We start from the raw sequence: 19,882 nt of genomic DNA, 5'->3' as shown, positions 1-19,882 counted from the left end.
CTTGGCTGTACCCGAGATTGAACCGGCGCCCCTGCATTGGAAGTGAGAAGTCTTAACCACTGTACCACCAGGGAAGTCCCCTGAAATGTATTTTGGAGCAGGAATCACGGGTAATATACTGATGGATTGGGACTGGCTGAGGACCAGGATTGGGATGGAAAACCAAGCATTTCCTTTTGGACATGCCACATTTGAGACGCCAAATATGGAGTTGGAGATACTAGAAGTGGGAAGGTCATTGGAGAGGTCTGGGCTAGACATAAAAGTCCAGAAAGCATCACTTTAGAGGTGATATTTAAAGGAGTGGTAATGCCTGAAACTACCTAGGGAGAAAGGGCAGATGGGGGGGAGAATGGGGCTGGAGTACTTAAAGGTCGGGGAGTTGAGGAGGGGCCACAAAGAAACATGAGGAGGTTGGGCTCAGGAAGTTAGAGAAAAAGAACAGTCTGAGGAATGTGGGGTCAGAAGCCAAGAGAGGAGTTGTTTTCTTTTCTTTCTTTTTTTTTTTAAGGATAGAGGGGTCTGTAGTATGGAATGCTCTTGGTGATGGAACACAGACAATACTTTTAAGAAGGTTTGCTGTGAAGCAGAGTAGAGAAATGGCTGTAAACAGAGGCATAAAAGGCAAAGATAAAGTGATGGAAGGATTTATTTTTCTTTTAATATAGGAGGTACTAGAACACAGATGTGACCCAGTGGACCATGAGATCTGTGGTCCATGAGGTAGAGGAGAAACAACTAAAAGTGACAAGAAGGGGCAAGTGTAGATCGGTTCAAGGATAGAAGTGGGAGGGCTGCTCCTTAAAGATAGGTGGGATATTTTCCCTCCATTTCCAAAGGAGAAAAGACAGACAAAACTGTGCAGATGCAGAGAGATTGGAAATTTTGGTAAAAAGCCAACAGGCATCTCACGGAGTCCATGTTTTGGATGAAGTCTACGATTCATCTCTAAACAGTGTCTGTATAGAGAAGGGGGATGGGGAGTTTGAGGGAAGTAGGGGAAGTCTGAGTAGCTATCTCGGGGTGAGGTAAAGCACACTTCCTGAGGAAATGAAATTGGATGGCCAGGCAGCGTGGAGTTCCCATCTGGGGCTTGCGATCATGAAATTTATGTGAAACTGGCCAGCCCAAATGAGAGAACTTTAGTTCAGTTATCCAGCTGCTTGAATCCTGGCATGGAATAGGGTGATGCTTGGGTTTGGCCAGACTGGGGCTTTACCAGAGAAGACAGGGGAAGGAGAGAGAGAGTGAAGCCAGGAAGTTCAGAGTACTTGTGAAAATTCTATGGACAAGGAGGCAAGTGAATATGAGAGGCTGCCAAGGATAGTGGATCCGTTCATGGATTAGAAGCCTCCTGAGGACAAAGAAATGTTGCAGTAAGGATTCTGGAGTAGGTGAGCGGAGAGGCTAGGTGGCTGTAGGTGGAGAGCAGGAGGCTCAACGTTGAGATCTCAGAGGTGGCGCTGCAGTTTCTAGGGATGGCAAGGTCCACGATATAACCAATATAACCACTGGCTGGGCAGCTGAGGGGTAGGGAAAAACTCATCGGAGTTACTGAGAAGCCAGAAATGCTAAGGATCATGAAATCTTTTTTACTTTTATTATTAACAAAAAGTTCCCACTAGGCAGCAAGAAATCAGTGCAGCCCTTTTAGTGCTATTTTTTTTTTTTGCGGTACTCGGGCCTCTCACTGCTGCAGCCTCTCCCGTCGCAGAGCACAGGCTCCGGATGCGCAGGCCCAGCGGCCACGGCTCACGGGCCCAGCCTCTCCGCGGCACGTGGGATCCTCCCAGACCGGGGCACGAACCCGCGTCCCCTACATCAGCAGGCGGATTCTCAACCACTGTGCCACCAGGGAAGCCCCTAGTGCTATTTTTAATCGTACCTATGGGGAACCTGCTCTCTACTTTCTATGGATACTTTTGCCTTCTAGATGCTTCCGAATGTTTGCTAGCACCTTTATCAATACATGCCACCATCCTACATAGGAAGGGTGCCAACACAAGAGATTCCATAGTTTAAATCAATGGCTTAGATTTCTTTACAAATTATGTAATTTCAAAATTGTTGTACCAAATTCCCTTATGATTACAGTATATCTGAGTAGCAGTTGTCCTGAAATGGGATACTTCGTGAAAACTGAAAAAGCCTCCATTTTCCAGGCCTGTAAGGACTGCAGAGCCCAGTTTAGGCAAGTGGAAGTTTGAGAAAGACTTGAAAATAATACATAGACTTGAAAAAAATACAGATACTTGAAAAAAACACTCTCAACCACTGCGCCACCAGGGAAGCCCTCTTTTATTTTTTAATATTTAAAAAAAAATTTTTTTTTTTTGCTTTTGTTTTTGCTCCTTCTTTTCTTGTCTTCCCTTTGTGGCCTCACCTTTCTACTCTATGCTCTTGGGATGACTGTTTATTGCAATTCCTTGTTGTAATTTATATATGAAAACATTTGCATCAGTAATACAGATTCTTCTAGAATGAAAACTCTCTAAGGGCAGAGACTTTGTTTTGTCCACTCCCATATTCCCACAAACCTACAACAGTGCCTGGCACATGGAGGGTACATAATCAATAGTTGCTGAATGAATGAATGAATGTTTATTGTGGGAATCTAGAAAATACATATAAGGAACATGAAAAAAATACCTCTTCAACAAATGAGAAGTCTCCTTTGATCCTAGCATATAGATAACCCACTAAACCCATATTTTAGTAAATATCCTACTAGACACATAAATGCACATCTACGTAAATGTATAAAGAAATGTCTGAGAATGGTAAGCACTAAATTCAGGATAGTGGTTGATTCCTGAGGGTGGAGGGAGGAAAGACGATGTGAATGAGAAAGAGTATATAGAGAGTTTCAACTGTACTGGCAATAATTTATTTCTTAAGCTAGAGGGTGGGTACATGGGTGTTTATTATATTATAGTCTTTGCGTACCTGAATTCTGTTAAATCTTTTCATATTTTTAAATGCATACAACAAACACGTTTACTTTAACAAAAGTTGAAGCATGCCTACTGATCACTATTTTGTGGTTTGTTTTTTTTTTTTTTTTGGCTGCTCTGCTCACTTGTGGGATCTTAGTTCCCTGACCAGGGATTGAACCTGGGCCATGGCAGTGAAAGTGCCAAGTCCTAACCACTGGATAACCAGGAAATTCCCTGATCACTATTTTGAGTCCTGCCTTTTCTCACTTATTTCTTATATGCACTTTATTGTACTAGAGATAGGTAAATTATTAGTAGTAAATTATTTCTATGTAGCACATCAACTTCATTTCATAGAATTACAGTATAATTTAGTTAACCACTTCCCTGTTTTGAAACATTCATTCAGTAAATAATTTTGGGTACTCAGAGGCCAAGATATTTAGGTTGTTGCCACTTTTTTTTTTTTTACTGTTATAAATGTAATCCTTTATTAATGACCTAAAGGTCAAAGGGCTTGATTTTCTGTCACTGTGAGTGAGTAAAATGTAGGGGGGTAATATAGAGTAAGATGTGCTGACTACCTAAGAAGTATTTAATCAAAAAAAACCCCCAGGAGAAGGAAAGGGCTATGGACTGAATGTTTGTGTTCCTCCAAAATTCTTATCTTGAAGCCTTTATCCCCATTGTGATAATATTTGGAGGTGGGAGCCTTTGGGAAGTAATCAGGTAGAATCCCCTTATAAAAAGAGGAAGAGCCCAGAGCTCACTCTCTCTGTGCCATGTGAGGATACAACAAGAAGGCAGCCATCTGCAAACCAGAAAGAGGGCCCTCACCAGACACTGAAACTGCTGGTACTTTGATCCTGAAGCTCTCAGTCTTCAGAACTGTGAGAAACAGATGTTTGTTGTTTAAGGCAAAAAACAAACAAACAAAAAGCCAACACATTATTGTCTTCCACTGCCATGTACACAGAAAGGTTGAGATTTCTCCATACAGTGTGACATTCATGGACCCAGAAGCCACTTGGGATAGCCTAGCGAAGGTGTTGATCTCCTAGTGGAGAGCCTATGCTGTGTACAAAGGTCAGATTTTTTCCTTTGTTTGGATCTAACTTCTGTTCCCCCACAAGAAAGGAGAAAGGGCAGGCAACAATGACTGTGTTCCTCACAACACTGGAACACTGAATTCAGACAAACCCAGCCTGAGCCTTTGAACTGAATTGATCAAGTTGTTTTTGTTTTTTTTTTTGCGGTACATGGGCCTCTCACTGTTGTGGCCTCTCTGGTGGCGGAGCGCAGGCTCCGGATGCGCAGGCTCAGTGGCCATGGCTCACGGGCCCAGCCGCTCCGCGGCATGTGGGATCTGCCCGGACCGGGGCACGAACCCATACCCCCTGCATCGGCAGGCGGACTCTCAACCACTGCGCCACCAGGGAAGCCCTCGATCAAGTTTTTAATCAACAACTGACTTGACTTTCTTTTTCCACTCACCTGATGATTGAACTACTAATCAGTTGAGTCGGCTCCTTTGAGCAGGTGATACGTGAGCTGCAATCATTATCCCAGCTGATTTGAATCATGTTCTGCATCCTAGCGTAGTAAGGAAATCACTCAGAATGAGCTGTAAGTTGAAGAGATCTATGAAAAGGCCTTTCTCTCTACCGTAGACATAAAGCATAACTTTTGTTTCTGAATTTGATCATTTTGGATGTACTTTCAGGCATGGCGTATGCTCTACTAGCTGCTGTTCCTGTTGGATATGGTCTCTACTCGGCTTTTTTTCCTATCCTGACATACTTTATCTTCGGAACATCAAGACACATCTCAGTTGGTAATTATAAGCATATACAATTCTATTTGTTCACATTTAACGTGTTTGGGCTATATTATGTGTGTTCTGCTTCCATATCTTTGTTAATGTTTTCTAGGGAGATAGGGCATCAGTGCTTTACCCGCTTTTCCTATTCAATGATGCAATGGTTCTTAAGTGTAAAGTGTAAGCTTTACACTCAATCCCCTTTTTTTTAATGAAGAGGAGAAAATTGAAAGATTGTTAAAAAATTGTAGCCTACCTTCAAATCTTAGCATGTTTTGCTTTTCAAAAATGTAATACATTTGACTCTATATTTAGAAAGTGTTCTAAAATCAAAAATGACAAGGGAAAAATAATCTTCAAGAGGTCTTCAAACCTGCTGTTTTACTAGATTAACTTAGCTTTTACTAAATTATGTTCATCAAATACATATTCATTGTCTTATTAAAGAGCATACTTATTTTAAGTCACTAATATTGGAAGACTGGCAAAATCGTGCCACAACAATTTAGAAACTGAGCTTGGCTGTCCTTCTTGGTATGGCCCAAAATAGATTTATTTCCTGAACTTCCTAAAATTTGAATTTTCTTCTGCTAAAATGTTCTAGTAAATGAGTGTTTTAATGCTATTTTGCAACGTTGACATTTACACTTGAGATAACTTTTCGCCTACATCCATCTGCTGGCTAGACATGTGTACCTGGGCAATCCTTTTGAAACAAATGCAGCCATCTACTACTATATCCCCAGCCCATATCCTTATCCTTCGTTGTATTTCCCCCAGTGTCTGGCATATTGCCTTGTCTATAAAAGGAGCTCAGAATGAGGTTATTGAGTAAAATAACTTTCTCACCTGGGAGAGTAGATCAGTATCAAATGCATGACGAGGTGAGGAACACAGAAGCTGATTTGTTTCTCTTTGGTGTTCTATACATTTAGACACTCCGGGTTACTGGATTTTGGTACTGAGCCCTCCCAGCTGTTAAAGCCTTCCATGATCAAAGGATAGGATCATCATCATCATGGATAAAAACATCAGTAGTGAATGGAGCAGCTGCTGAAAGAAAAGTACCTTTGAAACGTAGAATCTTACAGACTGGCATTTGATATGAAAAAATTTGTCTTGGAAAGAGAAAAAGAGAAACTCTATACTCCCTTTGCTATTTCTTTAACCTAGTTTTGATCAGGTGATATTGATCAAGGTCCTTATCTCCACAGAGATCAGGACGTTGGATGCTCTAGGAAATGAACTTACCTGGAATAAAAATAAGATGGAACAAGTAATGACTCAGCTAGTATGCCATTTCTGCCAGGAAACCTTTCTTGACAACTCCTCCCTCCACCCCCCATGTCCCACCCATATACGTAAAGATCACACACAGATAGGTTAGACACCCTTCCTGTGTGCTTACAAAGCAGTCTGAAAGCTGTATTACAATGACCCACCTACATGTCTCTCTTGCTCATTTCTGGGTCATGAATGCATTGAAGCATCTACTTTTTAGCTTTTTTTTGTGAACAAACAGTATTTTCCCAATCACAGCTAATTACTTCACACATCTTTCTAATCCTATGTAGACATGTTGAGCCTAAACATTTGCAATTAATAATAATAATTTTTAAAAGTTTTTTTATGGAGGTATAGTTGATTTACAAGTGATTGATAATTATTAGTTGATAAGAGACTTTTTTTCCCCAGGACCTTTCCCAGTGGTCAGTTTAATGGTGGGATCTGTTGTTCTGAGCATGGCCCCCGACGAACACTTTCTCATGTCCAGCAGTAATGGAACTACACTGAATACCACCATGATAGACTCTGCAGCTAGAGATGAAGCAAGAGTATTGATTGCGAGCACCCTTACTCTTTTGGTTGGAATCATACAGGTAATGGGCTTACAAGGAATATACAGATTGGCATGATTTGTATTTGAAAGAATTAACTGTAGAGCATGTGGACTTAAAGATTCATTTAAAAGCAAAACAATTTACCGACCCCTCAAAGTTATTCTTTAAGTTATATTGTTTTAGGTCAGATGCTAAAATAGTCAGCAAGCCCCCACTTATTAAGGCTCACTTAATCATCAAAGTCAGAGGCAGAAAAAAAAAAAAAAAAGGCAGAAGAACATGTGTGATTCAAATGAGAATAAGAGAAGGGAAATGTGCCAGAACCCATAAAGAGAAAAAAAATGCTCTGCTGAGCAGAGCCATGGAAACTGCAAGTCACAGAAATAAGCTACATGAATTTTTCTTTTCTTATTACATATCTAGAAATACTTAATGTTCGTACTACAAATGGTTTTCAAATTTTAGAGTGGTGGAGGAGAGAGGGCATTAAGAAATTCAGATTTCTTTCCTACAAGTATTTTTGTGTTATCGGCAGGCTACCAGAGTTTTAATTGGTGTTAAACTTAATTCATTAATAGTTCAAAAGGGTTGATCCTTCTCCCAGGCAAACATTTAATTTTTCCTTCCTTCTTCTTGTTCTAGTTGATATTTGGAGGTTTGCAGATTGGATTCATTGTGAGGTACCTGGCAGATCCTTTGGTTGGTGGATTCACAACAGCTGCTGCCTTCCAAGTGTTGGTCTCACAGCTAAAGATTGTCCTCAATGTTTCAACCAAAAACTATAATGGAATTCTCTCCATTATCTATGTAAGTGCTGCTTCTTAATCCAGGGATGGCTCACTTTTCCTCTTGAACTTGAGTCTGGAGTGTGTACGTTCCTCCATGCCATACTTTGGGAGCCACTGAAAACATTCTTCTCTGAAAGAAGCAGTAGAATCAGGGGTAACATTGAAAAAGGCAGATTTTGCAAAACATTTTTCTCAGTTGATCAAAATGGTTGCAGAAGGATCATTACTCTTAAAAATATTAATGAAAACAAAGTGCTACAGTGAAGACTGGCCTGGGAGGCAGCAGACTGGAACCCCATTCTCAATTTTGCCTCTGCTAAGCTAAGTGACCTTGGACACATGGTGTAGGACAGTGGCTGAAAGCTCAGTTTGGATGAACGGGATTCATATCCTGACCCTATTGTTTATTATTTGCACTATCACATGAGCAAATCACCATGCCTCAGCTTCCTTCTCCACAAAATGGAGTTGGTGGTAATATCTACCAATTAAGTTAAATAAGGATATGTGAGAAGCACTTGGCCTAGGGGCTGGCATATAACAAGTAGTCAAAAAAAAAAGTGTTGTTTTGAAATTATTATTTCACATCTCAAGGCTTTTCTGTCTTATTTATAAAGTGAAATGATTGGAGATGTATCTCTAAAGCCCTTTTTAACTGTGAGAGTCCATAAAATGCATAATGTAAATGTCTCAGCAATTATAGACGAAGAGGAACATTAGATTCAGAGATGATTCAACATGCAAAAGAGATGCAAAAGAAGGATGTAGATCACACTAATTAGATTTGAAAAAGTTCTTGGATCTAAATGTATGTTCTATATAAAGCATGTTATCAACGCTTGAAAAATGGTGGTAATAGTAACATGATGTCACCCTAGCTTGGGGAGAATGATACAAGGCAAATACAATGTGCCAGCATTAAGAATGAGTTTGAGTCCTTTAATGACCCATGTATTAGCTTCTAAAATGATGTAAGGCCATGCATACATATCTAAAAATTAGTGAGGTGGACAGGAATTTGCTCAGCAGTGCCATAATCCCACATTACTCTGTCCATTCAACAGACATACCGAGTGCCTACTCCAGGCCAGATACTGTGCTAGGCAGTGGGACTAGGGAGAGGAGGCAGTTTAACATAGTGATTAAGACCATAGACTTTGAACTTAACTAGACTTGAGTTGGAGTCTTGATTCCACCACCTATGACACGTGTGATTCTGGTCATGTCATATTTAACTTTTCTAAGCCTCAGTGTTCTCAGCTGTAAAATGGGAGTAATGAGAGTAGCTGCTTGCTAGCACTCTGAGGATTAAAAATGGAAATTTGTGTAAAGCACTTAGTACAATAGCAGGCTCATAGTAACAATTCAGTTCATTACTGTTTCATTATCATGATGAGCAGACCTCATGGAACTTACTGTTCACTTCCCAAGGACCCAGCCTATTAGCAGCTGTTTTTTCATTCATCATTATTTCTGTCATTGTTGATTTTTTTCCTACTAAGACCTTGGTTTGCTTTGAGACCTTCTGACTACCTTTTTCTGAGAGGCTGTCTCACTTTTGCAGTCCCTACACACCATTTTTTTTTTTGCTTTCCTACTTTCTCTATCAACTGTTCATTCATTTATTCCTTCATTGTCATTCATTCATCTTTTCAATAAGTATTTATTGAAACCTGCCACGTGCCAGGCACTGTTCACTCCCTGTACAAACCCACTTACTCCTGAATCCACCAAGACACTCCGACTGAGTGTGCTCGCCTCCTCGTGTGAACATCGCTAGGCCTGCATCCTCACAGATCACAGGAGGCCTAGGCCGATGGGTGACCTGGGTCTCTGGCCGCTGCTGGACTTCTGCACACAGGGGACAGAAATAGTCCTTCTGGTCTCCTAGGACTATGTTTAAGATGAAGCTTGCTGCAGATAACCCCACTTTCAACAGAGACCAAAGTAACCGGGAAACACTAGAACAAGGTCAAAAATAGTTTTTGAACTATTATGTGACTTATGTCCTGTTGAACATTATTCTTGAAGCCTCAGGTTAGAATGTGTTACAGAATTCTGCAAGCAATTCCTCCCAGGCCAGCCAAGTTGGATAAAGATACTTCAATCATTCTTGTGTGAGGATGAATATAAGCTTGCTCCTCTGGAAAAAAAAAAAAAAAGAATCAGCAGGTCTGGAAATAATTGCATAAGGGTTGAATGAGCCACTCAGTACCTGAACAGAGAATTCTGCTTATGATATTACCAGTTGCGATTATTCGTGAAAGAATCCTTCAACACATGCAGGGCAGCTGTGGATTCCTCCAGGAAAGACTGTAAGATTGTTGTAAGATGCTGTCCCTGGAATGTAGTTAACATCCCTTTTGTTATAAGCTTGTGCTCTGGATCGCCTGCCTGCTCCTTCCTCCAAAAAAAAAAAGGAAATAATGAATACAAGTAATGGGAGGAGGAAATATTGGGAAAGAAAGAAAAATAGAAACTTGTTTACAAATGCCAGAGATGCTGGGTACAAGAGACAGAAAGGAAAATTGTCAGAATTCAGAACTAGTAATACTCAAGCTACCAGGTAACTACTCAATCATGTAAGTAAATCACACAGTCCATTTCCAAGTGGTTATGTCTTCCTACCATTCACTCTGAATGGTTTGTCTCAATAGACAAGGGAAGCCTTTCTGCTTGCTGACTAAATTGACGTTACCTCCCCATTTCTTCCCCTAATGAGGAGGAAAACCACACGGAAAAGTTCTGCCCAGATGGTGGGAGTTTTGAAAGCTACCACTAAGCTCGATCAGATTCATTACTTCGAATCTATTTCAGTATGTAAAAATGAAGCCATTATAAAAGGAAAGTAACATTTTAAGGGTTGATCTTATATATGCAACAGAAGTTCTGGTAGGAGGAAATGCCTGACAGCAAGGGCTGATTATGAGGGATTTGTTATATTCATAGAGATAAGATGAATTAAAATAAATTTGGCACCAAAAGTTAACCAGTGAATTTCCTCATATGTAATATCAGGTATAATTTTTAACTTAAGGCTTCATATACCCAGAAGGAAGAAATTCTGTAAATGAAATGGTTCTAAAATTCTCCAAGCATGGTAGGAAATATAGTAAAAGATTACCCATTCTGAAAAGTTTCATTATCTTGATTTGAACTGGTCAGAATACTAGGCTGAAATGTGGAATCATAAGTATATCCATATTTTAAACACATTTGAGTAAGTATTTTAATAGTAAACTAAATTAGAATTACTTTACAGTGCTTTCGTAAAGTCTCATTTCTATATCTTTGAGTACAATCTGACTACTTCAGTTTCTATGGGTGAATTTTATTTCCACATAGATTAAGCTTTCTATTGTAGAACTTTTCATAAGAGATTCTGAGTAAAATCAACTATACTCCAGTATAAAATAAAAATTAAAAAAAAAGATTCTGAATAACTACTCAGTATAGGTAATTAATATATTCATATGCCTTGTTTGATGCAATTGTGTAATATAAACTGATTTTGGTTTTTGCAACTCATATTACATTTTTAATACACCACAGGTGCTTTTTCTTCAAAGGTCTAAGTGACTCTCGTAGATTACATGGCAATCCTGTAGTGATCACTTTTGTAAGGTGAAAGTTTTTAGGATCGGGATAGGTATTCTGATTGTTCTTAAGTTTGAATATTTCCGTCTTGCATTGAGAGTAAACCTTTATTGTATAGACAATTAATTGAGGTATTATATCTAGCTCATGAATTAATCAGGGTCATCATCAGAAAATTGATTATGTAAAGGGCCAGACAGCAATACCTTCAAGACTCTGAGTTGTTTGTGGAGGGCCGTTTACTGCTATGGTAAATGCCTTAAATTCTTGAGTTGTTGTGTCCGCTTGTGGTAGTAGTTTTTTTTTTGTTGTTGTTGTTTTTTCCTTTTTCACCCTGCTATCACTTGCATCATCTTGTTACTATCAATGTATCTGCCTCTAGCAATTTTTACTGACTCTGGAAAGCAGACAAAGTAAATGTGCTAGTGTTGTGTTTAAAGCAAGGGCAAAAATAGTGAAAGTCCAAGAGGCTTCCTACAAGTCAGATTCTCGAACTCTTGTTCAAGCACTTGGTAGCATGTATTTTGCTTGCACAGTAGCTTCTCCTCTCATTCCCTTACTCCTGAATGTTTTCCAGAGCGGTGGAGGTTGCTGGCAAGATAACTCGTACATTACTCAGTGAGCACTATACATAACTGTTACCACATTGTTGTTATAATTATTTTAAGTAATATTTTATCTTCATATAAAAATATATCTATAAAAGGACTCATTCAAAGAAAGGTAACCTTCACTGGGAGCTTAGTCGTCTCGAAGAATTGAGGAATACCTTCTAAAGTCATGCCTTCTACGGGACTGAAGTTCCTATAACAAAGATATTAGTGTTCTCCTCCAGGATTCTTCCTTGCTAATCTCCCTTGATTCCCAGAAACCTCCTATTTACAAAACAAAACTAGTTTTTCTTGAGCTGTCTTGTCTGTCCACTTGGAAATAGTTAGTTTTATTTAAGTCACCTTAGTTCAAGTTTGAACTAAGTACCAAATTAATTTCCAAAAATTTATACTTGACCTATATATCAATTCAATAGCTTTTCTTTGCCATAAAGAATGGATCAGTCTGTATGTATCTACATATGAAGAATTTTAGGGATTTTTATTCTCACCTGTATCACTCAGGTTTAGTGAAGAGCTTTACCTAAAATATTGGTTAACTGGGACTTTTGGTTTATCAGTTTTTAATCTCAATAATACATATCAACATGGTGAAAATTAGGTCACTTAATAGCACCTGTAAAACCACTTAAGGTATAAACTTTTAAAGCTTTTCTGCAAGCAAAAGACAGTATATAATGATATACTTTCTTTTAAAAGATCTCATTCTTATTGTAAAAAATACAGATAAGCAAAAATAAGAAAGCAGAAATCACCCATACTTTTACCACTTCAAGTTAACCATCATTAATAACTTGGTATATATATTGCAAAGATTGGATGTCAGTGGTCTGTATATTAACCAACACATTTTTATAATTTTACATGAAATTCTTAAGTGCTCTTTGATGATGATATGATTTTTCATATGGGAACTATATAAAAACATTTTTTTTTACAGACTCTAATTGAGATTTTTCAAAATATTGGTAACACTAATCTTGCTGATTTCATTGCTGGATTACTCACCATTATCATCTGTATGGCAGTTAAGGAATTAAATGATCGATTTAAACACAAAATCCCAGTCCCTATTCCTGTAGAAGTGATTGTGGTAAGTAGAATGTGTAATTAGAAAATTCAGCATTAATTAGTTTGATAAGAAAGGACTTGTTAAAACAAATGGACTTTTTTTTTTTTTAACCTCTTTTGTTTTATTTCAGACAATAATAGCTACTGCCATTTCATATGGAGTTGACCTGGAAAAAAACTATAACGCTGGCATTGTTAAGTCCATCCCAAGTGGGTGAGTATGGAGTTCCTCTTAGGCAATACTAATATATTGTCAGTACTTTCTGTTTAAATGAAACTTAAGCTTCATTTCATTGGTCTTATTTGTGTGTGATCTTAAAGAAATACCCATTTGTGCAAACTATCAGATAAACAGTATGTGTGTAGATAAAGATCAAGCCATTTGTATAAAAGAGACCCGCATATGCTCTCTCTTTTTCTTTTTCTTTTTTTTCTTTTGCGTTACGCGGGCCTCTCACTGTTGTGGCCTCTCGCGTTGCGGAGCACAGGCTCCGGACCCACAGGCTCAGCGGCCATGGCTCACGGGCCCAGCCGCTCCGCGGCACGTGGGATCTTCCGGGACCGGGGCACAAACCCACGTCCCCTGAATCGGCAGGCGGACTCTCAACCACTGTGCCACCAGGGAAGCCCTCTCTTTTTCTTTATGTTCTTAAAATGTGGCAGGACATGCACTTTTAACGCCAGATTCCTGATTTAAACTCACATATACAATTACAGTATACTATACATACTGTAGAATCATGGTTAGTAACATTTATTGTACTGAGAACAATCTGCTTAAGGAAAAAGGGACATCTGGCCTAAATTCTCCTCCATTTAGTTTACTCCATCTTAGATAATAATTATATCATTTGTGCCTATAAATAAAATGCATTATCTCTAAGGGAGGTTTGATATATTTGATAGTTTGATGAATTAAAAGAGTAAAGAACTGAGGTTCTTTGTCTACTTCTGTCACCATCTAGTCCTGTGGCCCTGGCAGGTTCTCCTATGACACAAAGAGAATGACAAACCACCGAAATCTCAACTTGAACTTGCTGTAAAGCACCAGTGAGATCGCTCATAAAGTGCAAAGTGGACCAAGGGTCCTACAGTATAATTCGATCATATGACATTGAAAAAGAAACCCAGATGTTTATTACATTTGTAACATAAACTTATAGCATCTATGACTAGACTTGCTGTTAGATAACTAGTAAGTACTGGTTTCCCCTCCCTTAATAATAGCCGAGGGACCGTTAACAGTCTGTTTCTCCTGCTCTTAATAGAAACTCCTCAGGCCAGCTCAGTCCCAGGGCTTATTCCACAGGGAACTGCTGCCTTGCCATTGGGTTAATCTTATGATTTCTTCTAATCTGTTCAAAAAAGAAAAAGAAAAATTACAGCTGGCTACATGGGGCTTAACTTACATATCATTCTTTCTGGTGTTTCCCAAACTCACTTTTTTTTAAGAATCACATGAGGCCCTTGTTAACACAGATTCCTAGTTCCAACCCCAAACCTATAGAATCAGGCTTTCCAGAGGAGGGGCCTGGGAATTAATATTTTTCAAATGGGCTTCAAGTGACGCTAATGCTCAGGTAAGTTTGGGAAACTTTACATTAGAGGATCAACATTTTGATAGTGAATCCTAACGCTGGTATAAATTTAGTGATAAAAAGATGCAGTGCTGGCTATTTGAGTTATGGCGTTTTCACCCTAACAGATTATTTGAGTAGTTATAAACAGCTACATAAAAAATATATCTCATAGATCCCTGTTGTCAGGCTTCCTAGGGTGTAACTCTTAGAGGAGGTCCATAGCAAATGTCCTGTCGCATAAGTCCATGTTCCATTAATAGATTTAGGGAACTCATTTTTGCTGCCCTAAGTCAGCAGTCCCCAGCCTTTTTGGCACCAGGGACCGGTGTCATGAAAGGCAGTTTTTGCACGGAGTGGGGTGGGGGTCGGGTGGGGCGGAGGATGGTTCAGGCGGTAAAACAAGCGACGAAGAGCAGCGGATGAAGCTTCGCTCGCTCGTCCGCCGCTCATCTGCGTGCACAGGTACTGGTCCGTGGCACGGGGGTTGGGGACGCCCGCCCTCAGTGATCCTTTCTGACCCTATCCAGAGCTTTCCTGGCTGCTCTCCTGCTGAGAATGGATCTCTAGCCTCTTGCTCTTGGGTTAGTCAAGTTGCATCCTCTGACAGACCGCCTGGTGTGATTGGTCAGCTGACCTAACCTGCCTGGCCCCCAGGACTCAAAGCTCCTCCCCAAGGGCAGTGATCCCATTTGTCTTGTGCAACTTTTTGGTAGCACTGAAACAAGTCTAATAACGTTAACAAACCTGAAAAAGAAAGGGTGCTGTGGAGAGATTGGAAAAGGGCAAGGAAAGGAGAGAAAGGTGAGTAGGACGAAAGGAAGAGGAACAAAAAGAAACACTGTGCTACCCACCTCTTCATGCCCTCCCCACATCAATCCCCCAATAAGGGAGTAAAAGCACAGCCGCCGCCAGCAGCTTCCTTTTGTCCCATTGAGGGCCAATGCCATATGTCAGTATCGCTCAGTGCCCAATGACACTGTCCCCAAAACTGTGACCACTTGCCTTACTTCCCTACTCCCTTGCTTGGCCAAGTATACAATTTCTGCAAGTCCGGTCAGCTTCTGAGTGTCCCACTAGATTCACCTAAACGAGGAGCCCTCATTCTCTCACTGACCCTTTTTCTTTTCTGTTGTTGTCTTTTGTTTTTTAATTTTTACTTTTTGTCCGCACCGCACAGTATGTGGGATCTTAGTTCCCAGACCAGGGATCGAACCCGTGCCCCCTGCACGGGAAGCCCGGAGTCCTAACAACTGGACTGCCAGGGAAGTCCCATCACTAACCTTTTTCTTAACCAGCAGCCTCTAAAAGGGTCAGTCAGATCTTGTGACCCAGGAAATCATCTAATATCTAACATTCATACCTGGACCTACTAAATGACCTTGAGCAGATCATTTCACTTTTCTGGGCCTCAGTTCCGGTATCAACAAAAAGAGAGGTAGATTCAACAATTTCTAGGATATTAGATTAGGATATTAATTTGGATAATATTAGGATATTAGCTGGCTCTAGATTTCTATTGCTTTCTATAAGAATCATTTCTACTTTACTACTTCCCTCTAATTATAGGTGGAAAAAAATATAGTTTCCTATTAAAGGAACTTCAGGTGTGAGGTAGGTCAGGGAGATTGCCTTTTGTTTTTGGTTTTTGGCCAGGGACCTCTGGAATTACACCCTACAGATAGTAATCAAGATATAGGTACAAGTGGGCTTCCCTGGTAGCGCAGTGGTTGAGAGTCTGCCTGCCGATGCAGGGGACACGGGTTCGTTCCCCAGTCCAGGAAGATCCCACATGCCGCGAAGCGGCTGGGCCCGTGAGCCATGGCCGCTGAGCCTGCGCGTCCGGAGCCTGTGCTCCGCAACGGGAGAGGCCACAACAGTGAGAGGCCCACACGCCGAAAAAAAAAAGATATAGGTACAAGAAAGGAATCCACCACCACCCCGATTTTCATATTTGGGGACAATTGCATGCTTATAAACTTGTAGATGTATTTCTTTATACAGTTGGTAGAGTAGCTCTGGTTTTGTCAAACAGCAACTGTTTGATCCCGCAGTTGTTGGGATGTTTTAATCATTGTGACTATGGAGCATTATGATAATTACACACATTTAATCTTTTTCGGACTCAAGAAGATTTAAAATATCATGGCTCTTAGAATGGATTTTCCACTTAGCTCTTTTAGCATCTTACATTCTTTGTCTCTTTAACAGACCTGACCTCACCTTGTACAGGGTAAATCTCATTTTATGGCTAGGATAGCTTTTAAATTCAAAGACCTTTAAGATGAAATTGTGTAAGGAGAAACACTAATGTGTGAAATGGCACAGCATGGGATTGTATGGTATTAAAAAATCAGTAATGACAGGCTTATTCTTGTCAGAGCGTAGATAAGGCAGCATCTGTAGCCTCTCAAATAGGGGACAAAGGAATCAGCCAGTGAGATAGCACCAACTTCTGATTGAAACCTGTAAAAACAGATGCTACCACTTATGCATCTCACGTACCTCTTGCCCTCTTGGATCAAGTCCTTTTATTTCTGACTTGTGGCTGGGTTGATAGAGCATTTGGTGAGGTGGGGGAAGAGCATTATGGTCAAATTTTCACAGCATTTTTCATTTAAAAACTCACTAGGTTTTTGCCTCCGGCAATTCCATCTGTGAATTTGTTTTCTGAGATGCTGACTGCATCATTTTCCATCGCTGTGGTCGCTTATGCCATTGCAGTGTCTGTAGGAAAAGTATACGCCATCAAGTATGATTACACCATCGATGGGAACCAGGTATGGTCACTCTTTTGCTGAACTGGTTTTGTAGGGCTGAAAATAAGAAGAAAACATAAATGGGAAAGATTTTTCTTGTCTGCTAAAGAAGGGATTGGTTTCTTCCACCCATCTTTATTGAGTTGGTTTCTCTCCTGTGTGTGCTAATTTGAAATATACATGTTGTATCACTTAATTTTTTAAATATATTTTACTGTTTCTTTATCCATATTTTATTATATGTCTCTGAAAGATAAGCATGTAAAAAGCAATCATGATACATCATCATATCTAAAAAACTAGCTGTAATTCCCTAATACCATCTAATACCCAGTCAGTTTTCAGGTATAACCACAAGATCATTATCACAACTAAAAGAATTCACAATAATTCCTTGATAATGTCAACTATCTAGTCAGTTTTAAGATTATCTCTAAAAGTTTAAAAAAAAGTTTTTTTAAACAGTTGATTTGTCTGGTTAAGTATCCAAACAAGCTCCATGTGTAGTATTAGCTGGATACATCTCTTCTTTGCTTTACATTTTGTAACAAATTATTTTTTTAATTGAGGTATAGTGGATGTACTATATGTACTATATATGTAAGTTTCAGGTGTACAACATAGCGATTCACAAGCTTTAGAGGTTATACTCCATTTATAATTCTTAGAAAATATTGGCTCTATTCCCTGGACTGTATGCATCACTGTACTTTTTAAAAATTAATTGTTATTGGAGTCGAGTGGCTTTACAGTGTTGTGTTAGTTTCTCCTGCACAGCAAAGTGAGTCGGCTATACGAATACATATATCCCTTCTTTTTTGGATTTCCTTCCCATTTAGGTCACCACAGAGCATTAAGTAGAGTTCCCTGAGCTATACTGTATGTTCTCGTTAGTTGTCTATTTTACACATAGTATTAATAGTGTATATGCATCACTTCACTTTTTAAGAAATAAGTTGAAGTAATCCTAATTTTTCAAAAGTTAATTCAGTTAGGTCAGAAATAACATTTAAGAATTCTTCATGTAATCTAGTATCACCTGGTAATTGTTTTTTTAATGACAGCTATAACACGGCAAAACAGAGCAACAAACACCAATGATAATAGTTGTGACCACTTTAAATTGAGGTGGTTTATTGTGCAATTACAGGTTTCCCCTGCTACCCTAACGTAGAGCGTTCCTGTGAAAACTTTCTTAAGCAGAAATGGCAGTAAAGTGAAGAAGCAGTTACCTTAGGACACATCTTGCAAACAGATGCACAAAATCCATTTAGATGAAGCACAGGTGCTCACCAACACAGTTCAAAGCAATGGCGGCTCGATGCTGAGATGCTGAGTGTAGTTTCCGGGGGAGGAGCTTGGTGGTGCCACTCTCCCTACTTGGGGGGCAGGCTGCCTCTATAAGGGCTAGCTACAAAAGAGATGCTTTTCACCCTTTTTTGTAAAAGCAAAAAGCCCCTTGGGATTTCTTTCAGTTAGCAAAAGCAGGTACTAACATAGGTCTTTCGTAAAAGCCAAGTGGCGTAAAGTGAACTTTTGAAAAGCAGGGGATACCTGTAATAGATACAGGACATTTTTTGTAGCACGTGATACATTTACCAGGTGAGCTGATTTTCCACTGCTTGCAAATCTGCAAGTATGGTTGGTTTCTGAAAACAGCATAGCAATTACAGCAGTTAAATGATTAGTACTCAATAAGAATAATAGCCCTCCTAATCATAATACACTTCATAGCAAATATCCAACCACAGAGAAAATATTTCATGTGAGAGTTACAGATATGCCAGATATGCCACTCACCAGGAAGTGAAATATGCATTTGAGCAAAAGATCAGTCAATCTTAAAAACTACTGAAAGCAGTGAAGCCTCTCTTAGGCTCTACGGAGCCAGAAGTCCCCATGTCTTCCAAGGGTCCCAAGCACCTTTAATGGTAAGAATTAAACTGGGACTCCCAGGCAGGGTGGGCTTGAGAGTTTGCTTTCTTAATGCTCTTCCTTAAACACTCGGCGAGGGTCTTGCAAAGATTTGATATGTAGCAACACTGCCATCCAGTCTCTCTCTTAGGAATTCATTGCCTTTGGGATCAGCAACATCTTCTCTGGATTCTTCTCTTGCTTTGTGGCCACCACTGCCCTGTCCCGCACCGCCGTCCAGGAGAGCACTGGGGGAAAGACACAGGTATGTAACAGCGGTGTCGTAATATCCATCTAGAATGATGGAAAGAATGAGTCAGGGGAATGGTGGCTCAGAAAGGCTTGCACAAGAACTCAGCAGGACGATTAGCCTTTGAGAAAAGAGAAACTTGTACTTCCTGGTCTGATTGCGCCTGGGGTCTCTCCATCTCCTTGACGGTGATCCATCCCCTCCCCTAAAAACTCTTCCAGAGCAACATTTATGGTTTTCTGATGCGCCAAGTCTCAAACCATTTTGTGTCAGTGCTCAGCTGGTAGATAGCTCCACTTACTTCTTTTCCAGGGACGATAACAGTTGACAAGGAATCAGTCATGAAGAATGCTGATTTTTACCAATTTGTTATCTGGGGATAGAGAAGGCCTAGTAAGAGCACTTTGTGGCTTAGTGAGTTATTCTATTTTCAGGAAAATGAAAAGCTGTCTATTTACATTTCCTTTACAAGGATCAGGAGCTTCGTCCAGAGGCGTTGGGTCCCAGAGAACAAGTTTGCTAGCCAAGGATATTTTTGTTGTAACATTTTGGCATTTCTTCCTGAGCAAGACTTTTGTTCCTAAAGTTCTGAATGTGGGTTTCATCTTGCCTATTTTTTTTTTTTTTTTTTTTTCGGTACGCAGGCCACTCACTGTCGTGGCCTCTCCCGTTGCGGAGCACAGACTCTGGACGCACAGGCTCAGCGGCCATGGCTCATG

The 19,882-nt window shown here is 39.9% G+C and overlaps 1 protein-coding gene across 1 annotated transcript in view; it reads left to right on the top strand.

Annotated features, from left to right (window-relative positions):
- Positions 1-19,882, top strand: part of SLC26A4 (solute carrier family 26 member 4) — a 48,377-nt gene that overhangs the window by 4,312 nt on the left and 24,183 nt on the right. Inside the window, exons 3-9 of the mRNA XM_065883884.1 lie at positions 4,660-4,770; positions 6,451-6,635; positions 7,239-7,403; positions 12,533-12,685; positions 12,795-12,877; positions 16,873-17,020; positions 19,065-19,178. Of these exons, the coding sequence (XP_065739956.1) occupies positions 4,660-4,770; positions 6,451-6,635; positions 7,239-7,403; positions 12,533-12,685; positions 12,795-12,877; positions 16,873-17,020; positions 19,065-19,178 (959 nt within the window). The remainder of the gene's footprint in view (positions 1-4,659; positions 4,771-6,450; positions 6,636-7,238; positions 7,404-12,532; positions 12,686-12,794; positions 12,878-16,872; positions 17,021-19,064; positions 19,179-19,882) is intronic.

The sequence above is a fragment of the Phocoena phocoena genome, chromosome 9, assembly GCF_963924675.1.
Source record: "Phocoena phocoena chromosome 9, mPhoPho1.1, whole genome shotgun sequence".
Taxonomy (NCBI): Eukaryota; Metazoa; Chordata; class Mammalia; order Artiodactyla; family Phocoenidae; genus Phocoena; species Phocoena phocoena.
Note: the sequence above shows the minus strand (reverse complement) of the source record. Positions and strands in the feature narration are given on the sequence as shown.